General features: G+C 62.3%; 1 protein-coding gene across 7 annotated transcripts; it reads left to right on the top strand.

The window, feature by feature from the left end:
* Window positions 1–198: 198 nt before the first annotated feature.
* CSNK1G2 (casein kinase 1 gamma 2) lies at window positions 199–26,348 on the top strand. 7 transcript variants are annotated; one of them, XM_072787994.1, is made up of 13 exons: window positions 199–350; window positions 17,001–17,436; window positions 23,268–23,315; window positions 23,578–23,618; window positions 23,705–23,774; window positions 23,863–24,011; window positions 24,106–24,340; window positions 24,405–24,490; window positions 24,560–24,644; window positions 24,750–24,898; window positions 25,018–25,101; window positions 25,188–25,294; window positions 25,388–26,348. In XM_072787994.1, exons 2-13 carry the CDS (start codon window positions 17,253–17,255, stop codon window positions 25,440–25,442), a joined length of 1,293 nt encoding a protein of 430 aa, XP_072644095.1. In that variant the 5' UTR covers window positions 199–350; window positions 17,001–17,252; the 3' UTR covers window positions 25,443–26,348. The 7 variants fall into 7 exon arrangements, with proteins under 7 accessions (XP_072644095.1, XP_072644099.1, XP_072644097.1 ...); XM_072787996.1 differs by lacking the exon at window positions 199–350 and adding an exon at window positions 822–937; XM_072787992.1 differs by lacking the exon at window positions 199–350 and adding an exon at window positions 11,507–11,630.

Here is a 26,348-nt window from a genome sequence, read left to right as displayed (position 1 = left end):
GCCCCGCCCCGCGCCGAGGCGCCGTGCGCCCCGGGCCGACCGCGGCTGCGCAGTGGGCGCGCGCCCTCCCCCGACGCCGGGGCGTGAGCGCGGGCCGCGAGCGACGCTGCGAGACCGGGGCGAGCCGGGCGCCCGCGCGGCGGGGACGGCCCGCGCCAACATGCGGAGGCCGGCGGCGGCGGCGGCGCGGGAGCGGCAGCGGGAGCGGGGGCCCGAGCGGGCGCTGGAGCCGGAGCCGCGGCGCGAGCGGGGCCCGGAGCGGGGGCCCGCGCCGCGCTGCTGAGGGAGCCCGGGCCGCGCTGCCCGGCCGGCCGCGGAGCCACGGCCACGGCCACGGCGGAGGCCCCGAGGTAAGGACGCGCGCCGCCCCCGCCGCCGCCGCCGCCGCCCCCGCCCCGGCCACGCGCCCGCCCCGGCCACGCGCCCGCCGCGCCGCGCCCCGGGCCCCGGACCCCGACGCCCACGTCCCGGGCGCCGCCGCCTCAGCCTCGTCCTCCGCCCCGGGTCCCCTCCCGCAGCCTCGGGCCCGCGGCTCCCAGCCCCGCCGACGCCCCCGCCCCCGCCCCCGCCCCCGGCCCGAGGCCCCCGCGAGCTGCCCGCGCCGCTCGTCCCGCGCCTGCCGCCCGCGCTCAGCCCAGGGCCCCCCCGCGTGCCCGGACCCTGCCCCAGCCTGCCGTGCCGGGCTCCGGGCGCTCGGGGCCGGCGGGAGGCCCGGCGGGGTGACCTGTTGCAGGCCCTGCGCGGAGCGGCGGCCTCGGTGCGCCTGTGCCCGCCCCCTTCCGCCCGCGCCACCGGTTTTGTTTTCCGGAAACACTTTGGATCGGGGAGGGGGTGCGATGTCTGGGCGCCCCGGGCGGCGGCCACGCTGACCTCCGTGCCCCCCGGCGCCCCAGCTCCCTCTGGGAAGCTCCTCCAGGCCCGTGGGCCGTCGTCCCAGGTAGGCTTGGGGCCCTTGGCCTTGGGAGGCCGCAGCACCTTGTCCTCGCCCCTGCACGGAGGACCCTGCCTGGCCGGTGCTTCGGACCTGGTGGGTGTCCGCCGCCGCCCACTCGCTGGGGCTCCATCCCATGCGTCTGCAGCCCCGTGGGTCCTCGCCCCGCAGGACATGGCCACGCTCAGTGGGCGTCCCCGGCCCCGCAGGCCCCTTTGGCTGGTGGGTGCGAGGGATGAGTGGGAGCACAAAGGCTCCAGTACGGTGGGGCAGTGTCCGCGGGGCCTTGATCTGGTCCCCCAGCAAGACGGGCTGTGTGAGAACAGATTGGAAGCCAGGCCCACGGGTTTCAAAGGGGGAAGTTTGCGGTCTCGCTGGTGGTTTGTTTTTCGCTTGAGCCTCCATCAAATTGTGCCCCAAGAAAGGGACCACCGGGCTCTGCAGGCAGAGGGCAGGCCCATGGGTGGGGACTGGCGGGAGTGCACACGGGCTCCCCCCACCCTGTGGTGTTTGGGGCCCTGCCTCAGAGAAGCTGAAAGTGGGGGAGTGCTTGTGCTGGGGGGCGGGGGGGCAGGCCCCCTGGGCCCGCTGAGTGTGCTGCTGAGTGTGCTGCGTGCTCGGGTGGGGAGGGAGGTCTGGGAGGAGCCCACGGCAAACGCCTGTCCCCCCCCCCCCCAGGGTGGGCAAAACCCCAGGGGCTCTGCAGGGCTCAAGGCACAGGTCTTGCTTTTCTGCCTCAAGTTGGTGCTCGGACCTTCGTGTCTGATCTTGGTTACTTCTCGTTTCTATCAAGTGGGTTGGGGATGAGTGTCTCGTTACCTGGCTTTGGGCGTGTCTGCTCTGGTGACAGCCCCTGTGAAGGCAGACCTCTTTGAACTGCTGGTTCTGGTTCCAGTTGATTTTCCTTCTTCTCCTTCTAATTACATGGTAATTACTTCTGGGTTGCAAGAGGAAGTAGATGAGGGTTTTTTTGTTTTGTTTTGTTTTTGAAGTTGAACGCCTTGGTATCTGCTCATCTCAGGTCTGGGGAAGCCAGCATGCCAGCCTGTAAGCATTGCAGACACCCGCGGGGTCACTTGTGTCCATGGCGATTTACTGGGACAGGCCTGGGGCCCCTCTGGCTTGGTTCCTGAGAAGGTGTACTATAGGACAATGGCATTTTAACCCCGAGATGCCAGTAACCCCTTGCCCTATAGTTGACTCTGTGGTGTTTCCTCCTTCCCAGGCCGCCTCACAGGCAGCAGGGTCCCTCGTCCTCGTTGTGGTGGGGTTAGGTCTCTGTCTTGGTAGGTTCTTCCCAGGTGGGCCCTGAAAACCCAGGGGTGAGCTGCTGGGGCCCTGTGTCCTCCTAGGAGGAGCTCGAGGTCCATCAGGGCCAAAGGTCAGGTGGGCAGAGGGCTGGGGAAGGAGCAGGAGAGGTGGGACCGTGGGGCACTGGGTGCTGGGGGCCACCAGTGTTAGGCCTCTGGTGGCCTTGGGCAGGTCAGTGTGGGTGTACCGGCCACCTTTGATGGTGAGACAGGCCGTGCGGAGGATCGTGGGCACACTAGTTGGGGTTGTGGTCCACGTCCGTGTCCAGTGGTCCCTCTTACTCCTGATGGATGCCCTGCTGTGTCAAGCTAGGCAGCAGGGCATGCTGGGAAGAGCTCTGGCACTCGCTGGTCGTGTTCCCACAGGTGGTGTCTCCGCGTGCACTCAGTGGGCTTTTGGAGAGGCAGACCACCGAGCCAAGGCCTGCTTGGTTTGGACGGCCCCCACCTTGGGTGGCTTTAAGTCTGCCCCTTTCCCCTATGGGGGGCCCTGCTGGGTGGCCTCCCAAGTCCCCATTATGTGGGTAAGGAGGCAGGGTCCCAAGTGACCTGCTGAATGACCTGCTGATCACAGAGGCCTGGCCCTGACAGGGCAGCCGGGACTGGCTCAAGCAGAAGTAGGTGTGGCGGGAGTTTCTGGGTCTCCTGCTGGTTGCGAGCTTTCATCTGTCCTCCCCATCTCCCTCTTGCCTGGTCTTCCCCAGAAGCTTCTGGTCCAGGCCATGCTCACGCAGGGCCCCTGTGGCGTGGGGGTCCACCACCGGGTGGGAGGCGCTGTCGCAGGGTGGTAAGTGATAGCACATCTTTGCCTTGCTCGGAAGCCACGAGTCTTCTGCACACAAGAACCAGCCATGGTTGTGGGCGCTGCTGTCCCACCGCCCCTGTCCAGACCCTGTCTGGGGTCCCCTGCCCTAGCGGGCCTCCGGCAGGCTCTGCTCACCCTCACAGGGCAGCTGGAGGCCTCACTTCTGGGAGCTCAGCAACGTTAAACGTCAGGCTACAAAACAGCTTTATTCCTGTAAGTTCCCTTTGGCGTGTGTCGGAAGTCAGACTAACACTCCAGACCTGGGATGCAAAGCCGGCTCTTGGGTTGTCTCTACTGAGGTTCCAGAGAGCCGTGTTGCCGTGGAGGGTGGCTGTGAGCACCAGCATGGGCACAGCATGGGCAGGGCGTGTGCGGGTGGGGGCAGGGACTCCTTGCTACAGCTGGTGGGCACAGAGGAGCCAACCCAGGGGACATCAGTCCCTTGCAGGACAGGGCTTCTCACGCATCAGCAGCTTCCCTGAGAAGCGCGAGTCCTGCAGAGCGTTCTTGGCGGATGGACAAGGTGCCGGCGTTTTTCACACTGGTCAAAGTGTCCTTCCAGAACCGGGTAGCTCCTGGTGGGTCCTGGGCCATCCTAGGCCACGGCAGGATCCAAGGTGGCCCTGGGGTAGGCATTCTCTGTTTCAGAGGTAGAACTGGACTTAATAGGTTGTTACTTGCTTTCATCTTAGAGTTTTGAGAAAATTGTATTTAAAGGTAAACTTCAAAAAAAAAAAAAAAAAAAAAAAAAAAAAGGTAAACTTCAGGGGGATCCCTGGGTGGCTCAGAGGTTTAGCGCCTGCCTTTGGCCCAGGGCGCGATCCTGGAGACCCGGGATCAAGTCCCGCATTGGGCTCCCGGCATGGAGCCTGCTTCTCTCTCTGCCTGTGTCTCTGTCTCTCTTTGTCTCTCTGTGTCCATGATAAATAAATAAATAAATCTTTTTTTTTTTTAAAGATTATTTATTTATTTATATATATATATAGAGAGACGCAGAAACACAGGCAGAGGGAGAAGCAGGCACCACGCAGAGAGCCTGACGTGGGACTCGATCCAGGGTCTCCAGGATCACGCCCTGGGCTGAAGGCGGCGCTAAACCGCTGCGCCACTGGGGCTGCCCAATAAATAAATCTTTAAAAAAAAATAAACTTCAGTTACCGGGAAATCTCCACCTTCCAAAGTGAGGCGGTACCTCATCTGGTTTGGGGTCTGGACTGAGTCCCCCATCTTAGAGACCAGGTGACTCCCCTCTGTGGACATGGGGTTGAGGGCAGTGTTTCTGTCCAGCACACAGCCTCCCCAAGCAAGGGTTGCAGTTCCCCTCTACACGTGGCTGTGCCTGTCATTGTGGTCTCTGCATGCTGTGGTCCCGGGACAGGGCCAGTGGGCTCTGAGTAAGCAGGGTGGCCACCCCGAGGAGCAAGCCTTGGCCGCACAGGCAGGGATTGGGCCCGGCGGAGCCCTTCGGCCGGCCTGTGGCTGTGGGAGCTCCAGGCAGCACCCCTCGGTGGGGCGGTGCCTCCACAGGCTTCCCAGCACTGGGCCTGGGGGCATTTTAGCTCCCCAGGTTCACCTGTTTGCTCAGGGATTAGAAAAATCAGAGACTTCCAGAAAGGCTACGGGCTTCTGGGAGAGATAGGTGTGGCTCATCAGGACCCAGACACCCGAGGGCTCTCTCAGTGGTTTTATTTTTTTATTTTTATTATTTTTTAAGATTTTATTTATTCATGAGAGACATAAAAAGAGAGAGAGGCAGAGACCCAGGCAGAGGGAGAAGCAGGCTCCATGCAGGGAGCCCGACGTGGGACTCGATCCCAGGATCACGCCCTGGGCCGAAGGGAGACACTAAACCGCTGAGCCACCCAGGGATCCCTATGAGGGACTGAGAGAGAAGCAGACTCTCCACTGAGTAGGGAACCTGATGCAGGGCTCGATCCCAGGACCTTGAGCTCATGAGCTGAGCCAAGGCAGATGCTTCACTGACTGAGCGCCCCAGGCGCCCCTCTTTAAAAAAAAAAAAAAGATTTTATTTATTTATTCATGAGACAGAGAGAGCAAGAAGCAGAGACACAGGCAGAGGGAGAAGCAGGCTCCATGCAGGGAGCTCGATGCAGAACTTGAACGCGGGACTCCAGGATCACGCCCTGGGCCCAAGGCAGGCGCCAACCGCTGAGCCCCCCAGGGATCCCGTCACTGCTTTTAGAAATGGTCTTGGGTGTAATTCCGGGGCTGTGCCTGGATACGGACGTCTTTACAGAACCTTTACCACCCATGCCTGAGGCTGTGCTGGGTCTCACAACACACACTGTCAACCTCCCTAGTAGTCCAGCATGTGAAAGTGGGGCCAGGAGCTGATCCTAACGGGCGGGGGGGGGGGGGGGGGTGCGGGGAGGGCAGGGTGGTGCTGACAGCTCCCGGGACCCTCTGGCACACCTGTGTGCACCTGTCTGTCCTGCTAGCGCCTTCCCTTCTGCCTCTACTTTCACACCAGTAGGGGGTGGTGGGAGCTGTGAGCACGACCTGCGCACTGCTCCCCCTCTGAGTCTGCTGGCCCCCATGCGTGGGCTGCCTTTTTCCGTAAGCTGTCCTGATGGGCCTGTTGGAAATTTATGCTGAGGACACTTTCTGTCCCCGCTCTCTTTCTTCTGGCACTGCTGACATCGGGGTTGAATCACTCTGGGGGGGCTCCTGGGCGCTGAGCAGCTTTCCTGGCCCCACCCACTCAGTGCCAGGAGCACTCCAGTCGTGACAGCCGCAGATGTCCCCAGGTGTCGCCCACTGTTCCTGGGGGCAGGATGGCCCTGGGTGGGAGCCCCGCCCTGGAGATTTGCTGCCAACCTGCAGCTGCCGCAGGGAGCTGGAGCTGAGAGGGGCCTCCCTGAGCATGTGGCTGCGCGTCCATGGCTCATGGGGCCTGGGGCCTGTGCAGTGCAGCCCTCGCTTGCATCCTGGAGCTGGAAGTTGGAGGAAGCCAGCGGGAGAGGGCTCTGGGGCCAGTCCTCCCAGCAGCCGTCAGTGAGGTGGCCTGTGCTGCACTGTGGCTCCACGGCCACGGCCCCCACACGCACGGAGTGGAGGATGGCCGGGCCTCCCTGCTGCTCCGCTGTGTCTTGCTCTTTTTTAGTTTTGTCCCGGCCGGCAGGCGGCGGGGCGGGGGGCGGGGGGGGTGGGTGGTTAACACCTGCTGCCCAGGGCTTTCTGGCTTTTGCTCCAGGTGGAGCTCCTCTGCTGCCAGGTGGGAGGGGGAGCCACTTTAGGAGATCATCTTCCCTGGTTTGGGGAGAGCAGAGAGCCACAGCGGGCACTCCACGGTTTTCCTGCAGATGTGGGGGCTCAGCTCAGCCGGCCCCAGTGCAGCTCGCGGCCCTCGGCCAGGCTCTGCTGGGTGCCTCCCACCCTCGGGCCTTGGCTTCCCCTTCGGAGGTGTTCTCTGTGGTCCTCGGCTTGTGGGTGATGAGGGTTTCTGAGGCACAGGCACCCGTGGCCTGGGCCAGAGAGCAACAGGCGAAATTAATTTTCAGTCCGTGTATCTCGGATCATTTAAACGTGTAATGGGTTTTTTTATTTTATCTTATTTATTCATGAGATACAGAACGAGAGGCAGACACACAGGCAGAAGGAGAAGCAGGCTCCATGCAGGGAGCCCGATGTGGGACTCGATCCCGGGTCTCCAGGATCACGCCCTGTGCTGAAGGCAGGCGCTAAACCGCTGAGCCACCCGGGCTGCCCTAAACACGTAATGGGTTTAAGAGATTGCTGGTGAGAAGCTTCGTTATTTCATTCTTGGGCGTATATTTGACACTCGTGGTTCACTTCCATTTGAAAGCTAAGTTTTCATTGGAAATGCTTGATTTTTTTTTTTTTTTAAGATTTTATTTACTTACTCTTGAGAGAGACAGAAGCAGAGACACAGGTAGAGGGAGCAGCAGGCTCCCTGCAGGGAGCCCGATGCAGGACTCTATCCCGGGACCCCGGGGTCACGCCCTGAGCCGAAGGCAGATGCCTAACCGCCAAGCCCCCCAGATGCCCTGAAATGCTTGTTTTAAGAAGTACACAGACTTGAGTAGAACACAGCACCCTTGTGGCCAGTGGGTCTTCTGGGAGGCTTGTCATTTCTGCTTCGCCCAAGGACCTTAGTCTCCGGCAGCCAGCCAGCAGTGGCTTCGAACGAGTAAGTCCCGTGTGGCGCGGGGCCGTCCTCATGCTCAGAGGTCCCCGTGGCTTGTCGGAAGCTCGTTGTCGGTCGTGTGGCATCTTTATCTGCTGTGTCTGGGTGCTGGTGCCAGGGCTGTTTTGGGCTGGGGGGGTGGCTGGCAGGCCTGTGGAGTGGAACCTCCAGGATTAAGGGACGGCTCCCGGGCCCCACTCCAGCCCCCTGCATCAGCGACTCGGGGTGCTCTGGGAATCTGGATTTTCAGCAGTGCTGCCTATGAACTCTGAGGTAGCCTTCGGGGCACCAGGGGCTCCTCCATCCTGGGCTGAGCTCGGGGACCAAAGTTGGGGGCTGCTCTGCCACATGGGTGGCTGGAGGCAAGGGCTGGGCAGCTCTGGGGTTTCTCCAGGTCCCTAACTGACCCCACTGGGCCCTGGCGTGGGGAGGGCGGCTCCCGTGAGCCTCCCGAAGCCCGAGCCCCGTGTGGGACGTGGACAGCGAGTGCCCGGGCGTGCTGTGCGAGCTCGGGGCCAGGGCATCCTCCCCGGGGCCTCTGAGAGGGGCTGGGGCTCGCGGGTTGGGGTCGCCGGGCTCCCTGGCAGCGGCGGGGCAGCTCCCCCCTCTCGCGGCTGGCCTGACGGCTCCCGCACCTCTTACTTCCTGAGGTCCCACATCGCCGTTAGCATTTCGGGGCGCCTGGGGGGCTTCCTCTGAAGCCCTCACAGGCCGCGTCTCCCGGAAGCTAGGCCAGCGCAGGCCCAGGGGCAGGACGTGTGGCCTGGGCAGTGGGCTGGCTTGCGGGTCTGACTTCGATCTGTAGCCGTCGCTCCCAGCGCCACTCGCTGTGCCTTCTTTTTTTTTTTTTTTTTTTAAATTTTATTTATTTATGATAGGCACACAGTGAGAGAGAGAGAGGCAGAGACACAGGCAGAGGGAGAAACAGGCTCCATGCACCGGGAGCCCGACGTGGGATTCGATCCCGGGTCTCCAGGATCGTGCCCTGGGCCAAAGGCAGGCGCTAAACCGCTGCGCCACCCAGGGATCCCCTCGCTGTGCCTTCTTATTTCTGTTTATTTACTTATTTAGTGAGAGCGTCTGTGCGCACACCAGCGGGAGGGGCGGAGAGGGGGAGAAGCAGACTCCCCGCTGAGCAGGGAGCCCAGTGCGGTCCCGGGCCCTGAGATCGTGACCTGAGCTGAAGGTAGATGCTTAACCCACTGGGCCACTCAGCGGCCCTGTTAGTGGTGTTTTTAGTTGGCCAAAAAGCCACACATGGAATAAAACGAACAAACATTACGGCAAAGCACTAAAGAACGTTTTTGAGAAGTCACTAGAAGCCAACAGGTAGGCACGGTTCACACCTCGGTGAGACCCTCTCCGATCCCTGAAACACGAGCATGCTGGTCAGTGGGACCTGGCCACGTGCTTGGGACCCACTTTCCCCTCAGGAGTGGCCGTGGTCTCCGCGGCAGGGAGAGTACACTCCGCCAGGCTGTGCCCCTAAAAATCGAAGCTCCTTCCTCTGCCCTGGACCGCGGTGGCCAGAGCGCTCCGTGTGGGGAAATCTGGAAGGGACCCCATGGGAAGGCCCAGGAGAGGCTCAGATGGGGAGCTGGGTGGGAGGTTGGCCGTCGGGGGATGGTGTCCCTGAGAGTCACGAGGGGGACAGAACGTGCCCGCTGGACTGTGCTGCTGGGAGAGTCCCGCTTAAGTGGGCCCGTGCCTTCCGGAGGCAGCTGCATGCGGCCTGCCCTGGGGGACGAGGGGGGAGGTTGAGCAGTGACCACCTGTTAGGCCATTTGTATTTCCTCCGTGGCTTTACCCATTTCTCTTTGATCCGTTGCTTTATTTCATTTGTTCACCAATCAGCAAGCAGGTGCCCTGTACAAAAAGGCCGTGGTATCTTTGAGGACCTCCTGTTTGTGTGCAGGTGCTGTGGCCAGCGTGGTGGCCGAGGTGCACGGGGGGCCAGGAGGGCAGCCGAGCTGTGTGGTGTTGAGTAAGGACCTGGAGCCACATTGAGTAAGCCGCGCGTGTCTGTACTCGAGGGAGGGGCATCCCGGCAGGCGGAGAGCATGTGCAAAGGTCCAGAGGTGGGAGAATGCCTGGCATTCCACTGTGTGGAGCAGAGTGGCGGGACGGCATGGGCTCGATTGAGGGGAGCAGGGAGGAGGCTACTAGAGGAGAGCTGGACGTTTGGGTTTTTTTAAGTACCCTTTATTTTGGAGCAGTGTTACCTGCGCCAGGCAGGTAATATGTCATTATTGACCAGAGGTCCCCGCAGTGCCCACATCCCCCTCTGCCCAGGACCCCTTACGGCACCTCTGTCCTCTGGGTCCTGCGGGACATTCCCAGGCTGGGCTCATCCCATGACAGCTCTGAGGGAAGAGTCCTGCTCGTGCTGCCCCGTCGGGGTCCCTGCTGCCTCGCGGCTCCTCCCTGTGGATGCTGGCCCCGGTCTCCTGGCTGGGGGTGCTGGTCGGGCACCTAGAAGTCCAGGATTAGGATGTGGCCGGGCCGCACTCCCTCTGCAGGCTGCGAGAAGGGTCCATCCTGCCCCTTGGCTGCGGCTGCCTCCGTGGCCTGCACTTCCGTGCACCTGGGCCCTCTCCTCATGAGGACCCTTGTCTGGGTCATGTAGGGTCACATTTCCAGGACATAGGACGTGCCTTTTAGGGGACACAGCTGTCCACACAGGCCTGCTGCGGTGCATCATCGTGGTGGTTACATTGGGCCAGCCTGCCTGTAGGATGGGCCTGGACAGGCCAGGAGAGGGGTCCCCGGGGCCTGTCACATGGGGCTGGGACACCCCTGCCCCCTTGACAGGCAGTTAGTTCTGTGGTAAGGTGTGGAGGGCTTTTCTGGGTGGCCGTGGGGGGTCGGGGCAGAGGCCAGCACCCTGGGAGGATGGCCTGGCCCAATCTGTCCCGGGCAGGGCAGCTGCCGAGCCCCCGGCACACACCCAGTTCCCCCCTTCCGTGGACGTGAGTGGTGACTCTCGGGCCAGACACCCCGCATGGGCTGTGTGCCCGGTGTGCTGGGGCTCTGTGAGCCTGAGCCACGCTCCTGCCTCCAGTGGTCCAGGGTCTCGTGTAAGCCGTCGGCCCACGGCCCACGCTTGGACCCCCCGTCCCAGCAGGGAAGGCCCTCGGGTCCCTCCCAGCCCCCCGGCAGGACCTGCGGGCCCCCTGCTTGTCTGCCCCGATCCCGCTCAGCGCTCCCACGGAGATCCCCAAGCCCACCTGGCCGAGAGCAGCTTCCCGGGGCCTCAGGGTGCGGCCCTGCTCTAGGAGGCAACATCTCAAAGCCAGTCCCAGGTGTCCTCTCCCGCTGCGTGCCGGGTGCGTGGCCTTGGCGCGGGCTTGTTATTGGGACCTTGCCTTTCTTTTATGACGTGATTTGTTCTGAGAAAATCCAGGTCTGTCCAAGGGTTGCAAGGCGAGCATTCCCAGGCTCTCAGGGCCCTGGGCCGCGTGGGCACGGCTCCGTCAGCATCTGGTGGGCTGTCAGCCGTGCCTGTGCCCCTCACAGAGCCGTGATGCCCCCAGTCCACCATCCTGCACCCGCCGTGGCAGGAGGGCCCCGTCTTCCCACGCTGTGGCCTTGGCCGGGATGTCCCCACCCTCAGTGTGGCCTCAGGGCCACTGGGCGTACACTCACCCTGGACAGCGGCCTTTCCCTCCAGGTCACTGAGAAGTGGCCTGTGCTTGGCACCCACCAGTGACTCTCCTCCCCGGTGTCATCCCCGCTGGTTACCTGGCAGCCCCTGCCGGTGGGGGTGTGCTCTCCCCCCAGTGTCTTTGGGGCTGGGGTCCTTCATCTGTAACTCCGTGACTTATGACCCACTTCTGCTTGTTGCACGTCAACGCTGGCCTCATCACGGGGGGCCTGCCATTCGGGGGCCGCTTCCGCCTCCGTCCCAACATGACCTTGCAGGTGACTTCCGACTTCTTGGCTGTGACAAGGCCGGCCGTGCCTCCGGGGTCCAGTCGCCTTTGGGGAGTGCTGTGTAGACACCAGGACAGGGCGCCAGGGGTACTTGTGGCCGTGGGCCAGGTGAATCCTGGGGAGGAGGCCTTGCCTACACATCAAGTCCCCGTGGGACGGAGGAGGGCTCGGGCGCAGACCAGGGATGTGCATGGCCGGGAGGTGCCCGACGGGGCACAGCCTGGATCTGCTGTGAGGTGGGTCCTCTGAGTCGGCGCCCGGGGCCGGGCAGCTTCGGAGGCCCACCCTCCTGGAGGGAGGCTGCCTGCCTGCCTCTGCTCCCAGACTCGCCCCGGCTCTGGGCTGGGGCTGTGCTGGTGATGTCAGCCAGGGACTGTGACATCACTGAATGGACAGGTCAGAGAAGGGGGTTCTTGGGGCCTCCACCAGGGGAGCTGGCCCCTGGCCCTGACAAGATGGAGGACCCCCGAAAAACCACGGCAGGTAACTCACCTGAGGTGGGTGCTCGCAGAGGAGCACGGCCCCGACCTAGAGCAGTCTCTGCAAGACCTGTTCCGTGTGGACACGGGGGCTGCCCGGGCGCTGGCCAGTGGTCCTCACGGGGGGCAGGCGGCGGGCTGGGGACCATCCCTGTGGAATTTCGGTTGGCCACGGGGGCCTGAGTGGAGCCCTCACCCGAGGGGCCTGCCCCGTGCCAGGAATGGGGGCCGTGTTGGGTTGAGACGGGGTTTATTTTAGACTTGAATGAGGGACAAGAGGCCCCTTTCCCCAGGATAATTATTTTTAGCTCTGGCACCTGGGCCTAGGCCAGGGCTAACGGCAGACACTTCCGCTGCCCTGAGGTCTCAGGTTACCCGGCCTCAACCCAGGTATGCCCGGCTGGGCACCTGCCCGCTCCTGGGTCCCACATGAGCATTATTATTATTAGGCTCTGGTCCGGGTTCTGTCTCACCCTCTGCTGCCCTGTCCTCGGTTCCCTGTGGGTCCCCCCCGGCTTTCAGAATGTCCCAGGACAGGACCCACAATGCCCCTGTGTGGCCCATGCTGGGTGGGGTGCCCCCCAGGGCATGTCGGGTTTGCCCACCTTCCACATTTGCAAGTCTGTGCTGCCTCCTGGTTGGGGGGTGGCAGCTGATTTTTGTGGGGCTGAATAGGGTGGTGTCCTCGGGGATTTCCCGGGAAGGGCTTCTCACCTGCCACCATGGTGCCTGCTGTCCCTGCAGGCGGTGACCGTACACCTGCCCTGTTGTAAGGGCACCGATGGGGGCAGATGTCAGCCAGCCCCGGGCCAGCATGAGGCTTGGGTGAGCTGCAGTGGGGGGGTCACTGTGGGTCCAGGGGCCTGAGGTGGGGCAGTGTGTGCACGAGCATCCCTTCGGCGTCGTGCCTGGTTGCTTGCCTGGGCTGCTGGGGGCCCCCTCTGGACGGCGAGGCTCACGCAGGGGCAGCCTGCGAGCAGCGGGACATGGAGTCGTCCTCTGTAAGCGCCGGTGGAGGGTTGGTGCAGGGTGCGTGGAGAGTGGCCCTAGGCCCCCAGCGTGGCGTCACCATGGTTGGGGTTCTCGAAGGCGGGAGCAAGAAGGTGTCTGGGGAGGAGAGTACTGTCAGACCCTGGGAGCCGGCTGTGGGGAGAAGACGCACCTCTCGGGGGGACCCTGAGAACCGCCCACAGACGCACGGGTCTCCTGGCTTCCTGGGCCTCGGACGTCAGCTCCGCAGGCCCGGGAGGGGTTTGTGTCCTGAGGCCTGTGGACGTGGAGACGGTGCCCCCGCGCATCTGTGGGGCCCGAGGACGAGGAGGGGCCTCCCCGGAGGGGTGGGGTGGGGGTGCAGGGGTGTGCAGGCCCCCAGAGGGCCTCCTCCGTGAGCCTCGGGGCCGAGCGGGACCGGTTCCGCAGCCCGGCCTCCCCGGCTCCGCTCCAGGTGGGTCTTCCCAGGGCCTGGCCCCAGCAGGAGCCCCGCGCTGGGTGTGCGTGGACACCGTGCCCGGCCGGCCCGCTGTGTGCGCGTCCCCTGGGTGATGGCTCCGAGGGCGTCCTGCTGCTGGCTTCGCCACGCGCCTCTGCGGGGAGCACCCCTCGTCAGGACGGTGGAGGTGACGAGATGCCAGAATATTCCGTGCCCCGCAGCGTGTCTTTACATCTTTGAAATTCCTGTGGGGGGATCCCTGGGTGGCGCAGCGGTTAAGCGCCTGCTTTTGGCCTAGGGCGCGATCCTGGAGACCCGGGATCGAATCCCACGTCGGGCTCCGGGTTCATGGAGCCTGCTTCTCCCTCTGCCTGTGTCTCTGCCCCCCCCCCCCCCCCCCCGTGTGACTATCATAAATAAATTAAAAAAAAAAAAAAGAAATTCCTGTGGGTTTTCTGCCTGGAGGACAGTGACGGGCCTCGGTGTTCTGGGCATGTGGGGGCGCCCGGTCGCGGGTGTCCATGTGCCGTGTGCGTGTGCTCGCGCGTGCTCGTGCTCCTGACCCGAAAGAGAGGCTGATTGAAACCACGTCTCGGCATCGTCAGCGGGATAGTAGGTGGGTTCTGGCGACCCTTCCTGGAACCTGGAGGACTTCCCGGGGAACAGGGGTCCGTGCCGCGTGTGCGAGGGCGTGCGGCTTGGGCGTGGGGACTGGCTTCCCGGCAGCTGAGGCCCGGTGTCAGGGTTCCGCCTTTGCGGCGCGAACACCGGTGGATTTTGCAGAGATCCTGTCCCAGCCAATGACCGTCCCGGGTGTGTGCGTGCCAGCCTGTGGCCCTGGGCCCCGGCCCCGTGGCGGGGGAGCCTTCCACGGGCAGCTTCCCGCCGTGCCCTCCGCGGTTCCTTGTTCCTGCCATTGCACTTCAGCCACAGCCCCTCTCAAGTCAGCAGGCGTGGACCCCTTTGTCTCCACTGGGGAAGGAGACGCGGGCCTAGAAAGAAAAGGTGACCGGGGAAATGCAGACCGGGAGCACAACCCCCGGGCCGGAGCACGAGGAGCACTCGCGCCCTCCTACGTGGCGTGGGGGCCTCCAGAAAATCGTGCAACCGCTCGTGAGAGCGGCTTGCAGCTCCTCGGATGGTCACGGAAGAATTTTCCCGGGAGCCAGTAGCTGGTCTCCCGGTGTGCGAAGAGAAACCGCACGCGTCCACACGGGAGCGTGGGCACCGGTGTGCACAGACGCTCCCCTCTCCACACCACAGATGGACACACGGTCCACCAAGCACGCGAGCGTCCCCCAGCCTCGCAGGAATGAGGCGCCCCACCCTGCCCCGGGACAGACCCCGAGCCTACACGCTCAGGGGGAGCCAGACACGGGAGGCCCCACGGGGTGTGAGTTCCCGGGTGTGACGCGGACGGGAGGGGGCCTGTGGGGCCGGGATTCCCTCTGCGGTGGTGGGACGCCGGGGAGTGTCGGCGCTGGCTGGGTAACTCGGGCTGAAGAGCGCGGAGCCCTGTGATGCGGGAGTCGTGGCTCGTGACACGAGTAGCGGTGAGGCCCGGGAAGCGGCTCGCGGTGCCCACCCTCCCAGGAGAGCGCGCCCCCGGCCTTTCTTGGAGCGTGGCTCCGCCGCCCGCACGGTGCGCCCGGGTGCAGGGCTCGACGGTGAGCTCGAGGCTGTGAGCGCCCCGGGTGGGCACCCTCAGGTGGAGCCGCAGGGGCTCTCCGGGGGGCTCTGCAGGGTTTCCAGGCCTGCGCAGCGCGAAGAGGGCAGGCTCGTGGGTCCCAGACGCACCTGTTCCCTCCTGGGGGGCCCAGCCAGTCCCCAAGACCCCATCCCTTCGCATGTTCTAGGTGTGCCCGGGGTGGGGGCTGGGCACCACTGGGACCGGGGAGGTTGGAGTCCCTGCAAACCCCCTTCTTTGTGTTTGCCCCATCCTGACCACAGGCCCACCGCCGTCCTCACCCCCCAGGGCCTTGCTCCTTCCTGACTACAAGCCTGGGGTCCTTCTGTGGTGGGGGGTGGGGTTGGGCGAGGGCCCCACCGGGCCTCCCGGGCAGGCACAGCTTGCTGGGGGCTGGGGCTGCGCACCCGTGTGTGAGTGCGTGTGTGCGCGTGTGTGTGCGTGTGTGCCTCTGGCCACGGCCTCTCCGTGGGCACCGGCCTGGGCAGGAGGTTCAGAGCCAGCTACTCCCAGGACTCGTGGTCCTGACCTGGTCAGTGGGGGCCTCAGGGGGGGTAGTGACCCTGTCCCTGCCTCCCTGGGACATCTGGCAGCGGGGCTGGGGGCCGGGGAGCCGCTGCCCTCGGGGGCTTCCCTGGGCTGCCAGCCCTGCTCACCACCTCAGTGAGTGTCGTGATGCCGAGAGAAGGAATTCGCCCGCCCCCGGGTGAGCCTCTGGGTGCCCACGGTGCTGTTTTCTGTCACCCGTGTCCTGTTGATCATTTGCAGACACTGAGGGCGTGCGTGGCCTTTGCAGGGTGTCGGCAGGCATTGAGCACTGGGCAGGGATGGGGACAGGCGGGAGCTGGGCAGCTTCTAGACAGAACCCCTCCTCCAGGCCTCTGGCTCCGCGCTCAGATTTAGTCACTCAGTCAGTTAATTTTAACGAAGTGGTGGACCCCAGGGAGGCTCAGTGGTTGAACGTCTGCCTTTGGCCAGGACGTGACCCTGGGTCCCGGGATCGAGTCCCACGTCGGGCTCCGCGCATGGAGGCTGTTTCTTCCTCTGCCTGTGTCTCCGCCTCACTCTGTGTCTCTCAGGAATAAATAAATAAATAAAATCTTTAAAAGTTTTTCGAAAAGAGGGAAAAGATGGAGGGAGAGAGGGAGAGAGAATCTCAAGCAGGCTCCGTCTCCCGACCCTAGGATCATGACCTGAGCTGAGCCCAGGAGTCCGTGCTCAGCCCACTGAGCCACCCGGGGGCCCTCACACATAAAGGACGGGTTTGGTGAGGCGCGCATACAGGGGCATGTCGGTGGTTTCTCTTTGAGGAGATCCTTTGGCTTTGATGGAGCAGTTGGTGGGGGTTGGAGGAGGAAGCGTGGCGGAGAGGCCTGGTCTGGCTGGCTGGCAACCAGAAGCCACAGGGATGGAGTGGGGACACGGGGGGCTGGAGGCCGGGGCCAAGGGCAGACCCGGGATGGTTTCTGTGGCACCTGACCCTCTCCCCGCCCAGCTTGGGTGGCTGGCCCCTTCTTCCCTGCACCCTGGGGGCTGCTCAGTGCCTGCCCGTCCTTCTACAAGCCCTCCACGGCCCTAGCTTGATACCCAGGGGGGCCCAGGCTGGTCCCACCCCAGTGGCAGGCACAGCCTGTGCCCAGCTTGGCGGCTCTGTCAACCTTGGAGCTCACCTGACTTCCCTTGGCAGCTGCTGACCAAGTGAAGCCTTGTCGGGGTCAAGGGCCTCTCCAGCCTCGCCTGACCGCAGGTCACAGATTCCAGGAATTAGACCCAGGGACCTGGCATCCCCTGGGCAGCATGGGGGTGGTGGACCATGGGGGCAGCCGGGGCAGCCCAGAGGCCTGGAAGTCGGTGGTGAGGGCCCGTCTCCCAGCTCAGGCGCTTTCTGTTCTGCTGAGAAGCTGCCTTGGCTCCTGTGTCTCTGCAGCCAGACTCGGGGCTACACAGCTGGCCTCAGGGTTCTGGGGCCTCCATCACTGGACTAGCCGTCCCCTCTGCCAGTGGAGCGGTCCTTGGGTCATGGGGTGGGGGCCCTCAACCAAGCACCTCCCACACCACCTTAACATGGGGATTCACAAGGGCCTGGGTCCCCCTCCCCCCAGTTCCCCAGAATGTCATGGGTCGCACTTGTGCCTTCAAAGATCTTTTCAGAATGCCACCTGGCTGCCCAACGTGTCGCCCGTGGGTCCCCCTGCTGATCTGGGGCTGCGTTGTGGGCAGGTGTGGCCTTCTAACCTGTGCCTTTGTTTCTCCGCCAGCTGGGAGCCACGAGATTTGAGGCGGCGGGACCTGTCAACAGAATGTGTCCTCCCCCTGCATGCGACCCCAAGGCCACCGAGATGAGCGCTACGGCCGGGCCCTGGCAAGCGCCCACGTCTCACTAGCAGGAAGCCCGCTGGGCCGCCATGGTGTACTAGCCCTGAAGAGCCGCCCGCAACCTCAGGTCTGCACAGACCCGGGATTTGCACGGCAGCAGAGTCACCGTGGAGAGGCCAGGGTACCACAAACTTATGGATTTTGACAAGAAAGGAGGGAAAGGGGAGTCGGAGGAGGGTCGGAGGATGTCCAAGGCCGGCGGCCGGACCAGCCATGGCGTCCGGAGCTCGGGGACCAGCTCAGGGGTCCTGATGGTGGGACCCAACTTCCGGGTCGGGAAGAAGATAGGCTGTGGCAACTTCGGGGAGCTCCGGCTAGGTGAGCCCCCTTGCTTATATTCCGGGACATGGGGAGGGGGAGGCCGCCCAGTGGGGCTGTGGCCACCACTCCCAGATGGCTTCCAGATTGTGGGACTGGGAATTCAGGTAAGTGTGCGTCTCTGTTCCCCACGGGGGAGATTGTACCAGAGGTGCACCCCCTGCCTCACCCTGTGTTTCTGAGGAACAGTTTTGTGGAGGATCTGCATGCCCTTTGCCCCCTGCCCATGCAGGGGAGACCCACATGGAAGTTTCTGTCTGATGGCTCCAGGGTGCATTTGGAGGGTGAAATGCAAGCTTAGCTCCTGCCAAGCACTTAGCTGTCAGGAAATGCAGCAAAGCCTGCGCCCTGTCCAGTGGCCGGCCCCACTGGTGTGTGCCTCAGCTAGTGGTCCTGTGGCTGGGTTGAGGTCCCCGTCCTGAGCCTGAGCCACACCTCAGCCACTGCAGAGGCTGCCAGGATTGGGCTTGGCCCGTGGGATCTCACGGTCTGTCTCGGCTTCCTTCAGGAAGTCCTGGGATTGGGGTTTCTGAGCTAACAAACCGTTAAGAGCTGGGATTCCAAGCTCTGTGCTGCCTGGAGGGGGCCATGAGGGCAGGTGCTGGGCTCGAGCAGCAGATGCGTCTGGTCAGTCACCGAGACTGCCGAATTCACAGGAGGGATCGGCGCCCTCCCCAGAGCACGGGGCAGACGGGTCCAGCGCTGCCGGCCACCTAGTGGCAGTTCTGCAGCTGACCCACCCTGTTGCCCCGTTAGGATGTGCGCGGCCGCACACACACAGGCCCGGTCCTGACTGGCAGCCTGGGGGTGTCAGGATCAGCAGCCTGCACGCAGCAGGTCTGCATGGACAAATGAGAGGGTGTGTTGGGGCCGTGGGGTGCAGCAGCTTTTGGCTTAAAACATTTTTAAAAGTTGAGCTACGTGTTCCCTCCTGCCTGGCTTTTGCGCAGCACATTTGTGAGTGTCCCTGTTGTTGCGTGTGTAGGTGGTGGCTTGCTGTTTGTTGGTCTGTCCATCCCTAGGGCTGCCCCCCGTTTGCTTCATCTGTTCTGCCCAGGGACATTTGACTGTAGGTTTTCACCGTATTGTGAATGCGCTGCCCTGCACGTCCCTCTCCACATCTTGCGTACAAATGTCTCTGTTAAGGCAGCGGGTCACAGAGGAGGTGTGTGTTGCTGAGAAACTGCCAGACTGATTTCTAAGCCCCTGCAGGCGGCAGACAAGAGTCCTGGACAGCCCATGTCCCGTCAACATCTGGGGCTGCTGGGCTTTTCCGGGTGGAGCGTGCTCACAGGTGTCAAGGGATTTTCATTTGCGTTTCCCTGGTGGTGGCTCATGTCGAGCATCCTGTGTATCGTGTGTCTGTGTCTGGCCTTTTTTTTTTTTTTTTTTTTTTAATTTTATTTATTTATTTATTTATGATAGAGAGAGAGAGAGAGAGAGAGAGAGAGAGAGGCAGAGACACAGGCAGAGGGAGAAGCAGGCTCCATGCACCGGGAGCCCAATGTGGGATTCGATCCCGGGTCTCCAGGATCGCGCCCTCGGCCAAAGGCAGGCGCCAAACCCCTGCGCCACCCAGGGATCCCCGTGTCTGGCCTTTCAAAGTTTCTCTTTTTATCTTTGGTTTCAGATTTTGATTCTGTGGTGTTTAAGGTGGATTTGTCTCTGTTTGTCCTGCTTGGGACCAGTTGAGCTTCACAGATCTGTATGATACTTTTTCACTAAATTGGAAAAACTTTAATCATTATTTCTTCACATTTTTTCCTGCCTTAATCTCTGTCTCCATTGCATACTCCTGCTCGATTACACACGTGACGTGTTTGATGCTCTTCTGCAGGTTCCTCAAGCTTCTTCTGAGTTTCCTTTTAGCCTTTTTTGTTGTTCCTTTGCCTCAGTCTGGTTAGTTTATGATCTTTTGTAAGTTTGCTCTTCTTGTTTTCTGGTGTGTCAGTCTATTGTTGGAGCCGTCCGGGTGAATTTTTCATTTTTTATACATGGTGTTTCTCATTTCACTTGACTCCCCTGTTTCCTGAGGTTTCCCGTCTGCTCGTCCATTGTGCCCATCTTGTCCTTGACATCCTCACACGTCCTTGTGACTATTTTACAGGCTCAGTCTTTGACACCTTTTTTGACTTTGTTTTTCCTTGTTACTGTCTCATTTGCCTCCTTTTGCACACATCTGGTACCATTCTGTAAAATGTTGGAAACTCTGGGGGCCTCATGTGGAACGTTTGCATTATGCTCTGTTCTGGAGACTCATCTTGACATCGTCAGGGGCTGGTTGTCAGCTCCATCAGGGCAGCAGAGAACAGACCTGACTTGAGGGCTGGAGTCACCCCTGTCCCGCGTTCTCAGCCAGGTGTCGGGAGTTCAGGGAGATCTCCAACCTGGATGGCTGTGGCCCTAGAATCTTCTGTTCGTAGTCCCTTGGGAGCTCTTCTTGTACAGGCAGAGGTAAAACTGCTAACATTGGGAGGCCCTCCGAGCCCCGAGCCCCTGAACTCCACCAGACTTGAGGCATGTGTGGGCACTTAGACACGCTCACCTTAGACTCTCTCTGGGCTTCAAGGACTCTGGCTCTCCCAGAACTCCCATGAGCAGTCAAACACAAAAGTTTCTTCAAGACACAGTACAATTATCAGTTACCATTAGGGAGCCATTAGGCATCATCAGAGTTTAAGACCTCTTTTTATGAGGGGCTCCTGGGTGGCTCAGTTGATTGAGCATCTGACCCTCGGTTTCAACTCAGGTTGTGATCTCATAGGTCGTGGGATCGAGCCCCACATTGGGTTCTGCTCTTGGCGGGGAGTCTGCAGAGAGGCTTCTCTCCTCCTTCCTCTCCTTGTTTCCTCTCTTTTTTTGAAATAAATAAAACAAATCTTAAAAAAAAAAATTCTTTTATGAGAACACATTGTTAAGAGCACGGATAGGCGAGCCGGTGCTTACAGAGCAGCACTTGACACAGCTCTGGTATCTGGGACAAGTGGACACACACTCAATAATAAGATAGACACTCCGATTAAAAATAGGCACGAGACGGGCACCCGGCGGGCTCCATCAGAGGAGCGTGAGACTCTTGGTCCTGGGGTCGTGAGTTCGAGCCCCATGTTGGCTGTAGAAAGTACTTAAAAAAAAACAAAGTAAAAATAGGCAAGAGATACGAAGAGAGACTTTACAAAAGCAGACAGATGAACAGCCAGGGAGCACAGAAGGCCCTCCACCTCCTCAGCCACGAGTGGAGGCAGCCACATGAGTTACACGCCACATTTGCAGCACAGCCAGCAACCTTGCTGGCAGAGTGACCCCGAGTGCCCATAGGAAGTCCCGTATGCTCACGTTCCCTTCAGCTGTGCTTGTAAAAAAACACTGGGAACAACCCAGTGTCCCCCAGGGTGACCGGGTCAGCCAGCCGGACCGCGTCCCCGTGGTGGGCAAACTGCAACATGGAGAAATCTCAGATGCACCGCGTCATGTGAAAGGAGCCGGGAAGGAGCAGACATGCTGGATGATTCCATCTTGGTGGCTGCCTCTCAGGAGGTGAAGGTGGAGGCAGGCCGGGAAGGGGCGTGTGGTGGCCACGTTTTCTGTCTGGGTACAGAGCTGCAATGTACAGCATCGCCCATTTGCCAGAGCTCATCAGATGTGACAGCTGAGGTGTGTGTGTGTGTGTTTCACAGGTAAATGTCCCCCCTCCCCCCAGAGAAAACAAGAGCTGTGAGTCCATACTGACCTTAATCCTTGGTCTTAATTGGGTGGAATATTGAGGGGATGGGGTGCTGGTGTTTGCATCTTTGAAATGCACTTATTTTATTGAAAATAAGGGAGATGAGTGGGTGACGGGTGCACAGATACGTTGCGGGACAAAGAGCAGATCGTTAATGATGTCATCGAGGTGGTGAGGATGTGGGTCTTCCCTGCATGGGTTTTCTACTTTTTTTTGCATTTGAAACTTTCATAATAAGATGGGGAAGGAAAAACATAAGAGGCAAAACCTTTTTTTTTTAAATAAAAATCAAGAAAAAAAAAAACAAAATAAAATAAAATCAAAATCAAGGAAGCAGGGCTTCAAGTTTTCTTTCCCTGCTAATGAGTGTTCATGAAAAGCCTCTCAGTTGTCTAACCGAGTGAGTCTGTGGGAAGGGGGGGGGGGCCTCTGCCCGCCCCTTCCAGACTGTGCAGGGAAGTGGGGGAAAGACAAAGCACACCTGGAGAGAATTGAGCAGGGCTCATCCCGGAGGGCATGACCGGTGCACACAGCAGCTGCAGCCACCTCGCAAGACACAGTCAGAAATGAATTTTTCAATTTGAGCAACAAATGGTTGGAAAAGAAAAATGTAAAAACAATATCAGTTGTAAGCATGCCCAAACCTGCCAGGGCCTGTACAGTAAATCTAACAAAGGATGTGCAAGTTCTCTCCATCGAAAACTAAAAACATCCGTGAGGGTAATTAGCTTGTGCCTCACAGCTAGGGGTGCTTAGTGCTCAGTGCCCCCGCCCCAGGCTCTCCTGCAGGCTTGCGGGGACCTCTCTGCGGGCGGGGGCCCCAGCGGCACAGATGCCTCGGAGCACTCCCGGGACGGGGCAGTGGCCGGGATGGGCTGTCAGGTGTGCGGAGCCGTGGCCTTGGCCTGTGAGGTGGTACGCGGGGGGTCTCCACCGCCACATGGGGGCAGGAACGACCCAAGTGTGAAGGTCCCTCAGACTGTGGAGCTGCACCGTGTCGGGGAGGGTAAGCCGAGGCCTCTTCCTGCAAAGATCCTACTCAAGGACAAGGGGACAGACGGCGCAGCAGGTCCATGACAGTGTGGCGTCCTTGAGGACCAGGTATATCGCGTGGGGCCGTGTCCGTGGCCCTTAGGGTCCCAGGAGGGCAGTCCAAGGGCTAGGACAGGAGGGCGCTGGACGGAGCCGCACTACTAGATGGTGGTGTGGGGAACCAGGGTGCTGTGCACAGTAATTCCCAAGGGGGCTGGGGCCGGGGGCGGGCCTTTAGGCCTGAGGGGCTAGGGCAGCCCCTCCGTTATGCAGCAGGTCACTCCACTCAAAGCCAGGTGGGTGCCTCACGGAAGCCCTAAGCCGCGGGGCTGGGCCGTCTGGCCGGAAGTCCCGTCTGTGACACTGCCAGCCTTAGGGGCTCTAGCACGTGAAATCTGGACTTCGGCAGGTTCTGGAACTCCTGCTGTTGCAGTTCTGTGAGGTTGGGCCTGTTGGCTCCGTGTAGGCTCCTGGAGGTCCTGGTGGTCAGTGAGGGGCTTGGCTGGACCTGGCCCAGGCTGTTTCTAACCTGGGAGGCAAACACTCCTGGCCCAGGCGAGCTCTGTTGCCCGGGAAGCCTACCAGCTGCCACTGGGCAGGGTCTCACTGACCGCGGTTTCCAGCAGGGGGCAGGGACCTGGGGCCTGTTCCCTCTTCTGAGCTGATGGCCAGGAGCAGAGCACCCTGGGGGAGTCCTCCGCAAGGCGTGACCTGGACCACCTCTCCTTGCGGCTTCTTGGCAGGGGCCTTGCTCCACAGGGCCCGGGTCCGCTGGTGGGCTGGCGGAGGAGATGAGCCCGTGGGAGTGGGGGCGTGGACGGCTCTGGGGCCGCTGCCGCGTCACCTACAGGTCCTGCCTAGATGGCAGAGCAGCTGCTGGAGTGCAGAGTTCCTGGCAGGCCCAGTGAAGAGTAGTGAGGAAAGGAGAGAAGTGGGGGATATCGGGGAGCCAGGAGGGTCTGCTGCAGGTCAGGTGGCCTAGGGGCGGGAACACGGCCCACCTGGGTTCTCTGCCCTGGGAGCCCAAGAGGGGCCTCAGGGTCACCATGGATCTCTGTTCTCTTTGTTTTTTTAGAAATTGGAGCAAGTTGGTGTGCTGGCGGGAAGGATCCCCTAGAGAGCAGTTGGGAGCAGCCCCCTTGAGTGGGCGGGCCTGGGTTGGTGGGGGGAGGAGAGGGCTGGCGGGCGGGCACATCGGGTCACCCGCAGCGGGGCAGGGGCCCTCGGAGCATTCTCTGTCCTCCCAGGCCGTGGGCCCGGAGGGGTGGGCCGTGCGGGGTCCGCCCTGCGGGGGCCCTGCCCTGTGACGCCTCTCTCCCCCCCCTTCCCCCTCTCTCCCCCTCTCCCCCTCTCCCCCTCTCCTCCTCTCCTCCTCTCTCCCACAGGGAAGAATCTCTATACAAATGAATACGTAGCTATTAAACTGGTGAGTGCGGGCGGGGCGGGGGTGGCTCGCGGGAGGAGGGGTGTGTGCACCTGGGCACCTGACCGCGTGTCCCCCCGCCCTACCAGGAGCCCATCAAGTCCCGGGCGCCCCAGCTGCACCTGGAGTACCGCTTCTACAAGCAGCTCAGCGCCGCAGGTACCGGGCCCCGCGCGGCGGGGGAGCGGCGGGGGCGGGCAGGGGGCACCACGCAGGCCCCACACGAGTCTGTGTGTTGCCCCCACAGAGGGCGTCCCTCAGGTCTACTACTTCGGCCCGTGCGGGAAGTACAACGCCATGGTGCTGGAGCTGCTCGGGCCGAGCCTGGAGGACCTGTTTGACCTGTGTGACCGCACGTTCACGCTCAAGACGGTGCTCATGATCGCCATCCAGCTGGTGCGGGCTGGGGCGCCGGGCGGGGGAGGGGGCTGCGCTGAGGAGGGGTACGGCCGGGGGCGGGCGGGCAGCCCTGAGCACCCCACCCCCGCAGATCACGCGCATGGAGTACGTGCACACCAAGAGCCTCATCTACCGCGACGTGAAGCCCGAGAACTTCCTGGTGGGGCGCCCGGGCACCAAGCGGCAGCACGCCATCCACATCATCGACTTCGGCCTGGCCAAGGAGTACATCGACCCCGAGACCAAGAAGCACATCCCGTACCGGGAGCACAAGAGCCTGACGGGCACGGCGCGCTACATGAGCATCAACACGCACCTGGGCAAGGGTGAGCCGCGCGCGGGCCGGGCGGGGGGGCGCGGGGGCCGCGCTGACCTGCTCTCCCCCCGCAGAGCAGAGCCGCCGCGACGACCTGGAGGCGCTGGGCCACATGTTCATGTACTTCCTGCGTGGCAGCCTGCCCTGGCAGGGGCTCAAGGTGGGCGCAGGGCCGGGGGGGCGGGGGGAGAGCCCTCGGGTCGCGATCTGCTGACCACCCTCCCCACAGGCCGACACGCTCAAGGAGCGCTACCAGAAGATCGGGGACACCAAGCGGGCCACGCCCATTGAGGTGCTCTGCGAGAGCTTCCCAGGTGAGGCGTGAGGGGCGCCCCCTGCCCCCGCGGCCCCCCCGCCCCACCCGGCCCCCACCACCCCCGGGCCCCACTGACCCCTGCACGCCCGCCTGCTCCCCACAGAGGAGATGGCTACGTACCTACGCTACGTGCGGCGCCTGGACTTCTTCGAGAAGCCGGACTACGACTACCTGCGCAAGCTCTTTACCGACCTCTTTGACCGCAGCGGCTTCGTGTTCGACTATGAGTACGACTGGGCGGGAAAGCCCCTGGTACGTGGGGGTCCCCGTGCCCCCAGAGCCCTGCTTCCTGAAGGGGTGGGGCCCCAGGATGCGGGGGGTGGGAGTAGGCTGCCCGGCCTCAGCGCTGCGTCCTGCCCCCCCTCCCGCAGCCGACACCCATCGGCACGGTCCACACCGACCTGCCCTCGCAGCCTCAGCCTCGGGACAAAGCCCAGCTACACAGCAAAAACCAGGTGAGGGGCCGGTCCAAGGACCCCGACAGTGTGGGGGGTGGGGCAGGGCCCCTCTGACTCCCCTGCTGCCCTCCCCACAAACCCAGGCGCTGAACTCCACCAACGGGGAGCTGAATGCGGACGACCCCACTGCCGGCCACTCCAACGCCCCCATCACAGCGCCCGCAGAGGTGGAGGTGGCCGATGACACCAAGTAAGGGCCCGGGCGGCTGCTGGGCGCGGGGACCCCTCGGGCCCCCTCTGCACCCAGCGCTCTCATGTCTGTCCCCTCACTCCCCCCGTGCAGATGCTGCTGTTTCTTCAAGAGGAGGAAGAGAAAAGCAGTGCAGCGCCACAAGTGACCCTGGGGCGGTGGCGCCCTGAACCCTTCTGCCGCAGCCCCCGGGGCGAGCCTGGCCCCTGCCGCGTGGCCTACAGCCAGGACGCAGACTGCAGGGCCGGCCTCAGCCGCCCGCCCCCCACTTGGGGTCACGTCCTTCACATGAGACTTTGGCCGAAATTTCTACACCTGTGTCTAGTCCTCCCCTCCAAGAGCATTAACTATTTGAAACAAGGAGAAGAGAAACACAGTGGCCACCCTGCCCTGCGCCCCTCCCGCCCGCCTGCTGAAGTGAGTAGTGGGCTGCCCGTGCCGGCCAGCCCGTCCCGTTAGTCTCATAAAGTCCAGCTTGTCTCCCTCGATCCAAAGGCCGTTTTCTCGAGGGGACGCTATGGGCGTTGCTGCCGGGGGCGAGCCTGCCCTGGGCCTCCCCGCACCACAGGGGAAGGCGGGGGTGGGGGCGGCCCCCCAACCAAAATGCTGCACCAAAGCCTGGGCCAGCGGGCACAGCCCGCAGGGTTTCCTGCCACACCTGCTCGTGGAGCCGTGTCCAGGGCCCGGGGCCCCGGGGGCGGCCACCTCTTGGCCACTCGAGCCATGGTCTGTGCCCGGGTGTTCGTGGGCTTGTCGTGTCCGTGCTCCACGCTGCCGGCTGAGCAGCAGGAGACAAGCGCCTTAAAGCCCTGTCCCAGCCCCGCAGGTGTGTCCGGGGCTGGGCAGCCCTGGTGGGAGTGCGGTCCTCTCGGGCCCTCCGGAGGGCCTGTGCTGCCACTCGGGGTGGAGCAGCTGGGGACGGCCTGGCAGCGGTGTGTGTGTCTAGGTCTTGCTTTACACGGTGTACAGAAATGGCACTTCGGTTTCTCTGACGCTTCCTGGAAGCCATAGAGTTTAGGGGCTTTTTTAAAAAAAATAAAGGAAAATGAAAGCA

Source organism: Canis lupus, chromosome 19, assembly GCF_048164855.1.
Source record: "Canis lupus baileyi chromosome 19, mCanLup2.hap1, whole genome shotgun sequence".
Lineage (NCBI taxonomy): Eukaryota > Metazoa > Chordata > Mammalia > Carnivora > Canidae > Canis > Canis lupus.
Note: the sequence above shows the minus strand (reverse complement) of the source record. Positions and strands in the feature narration are given on the sequence as shown.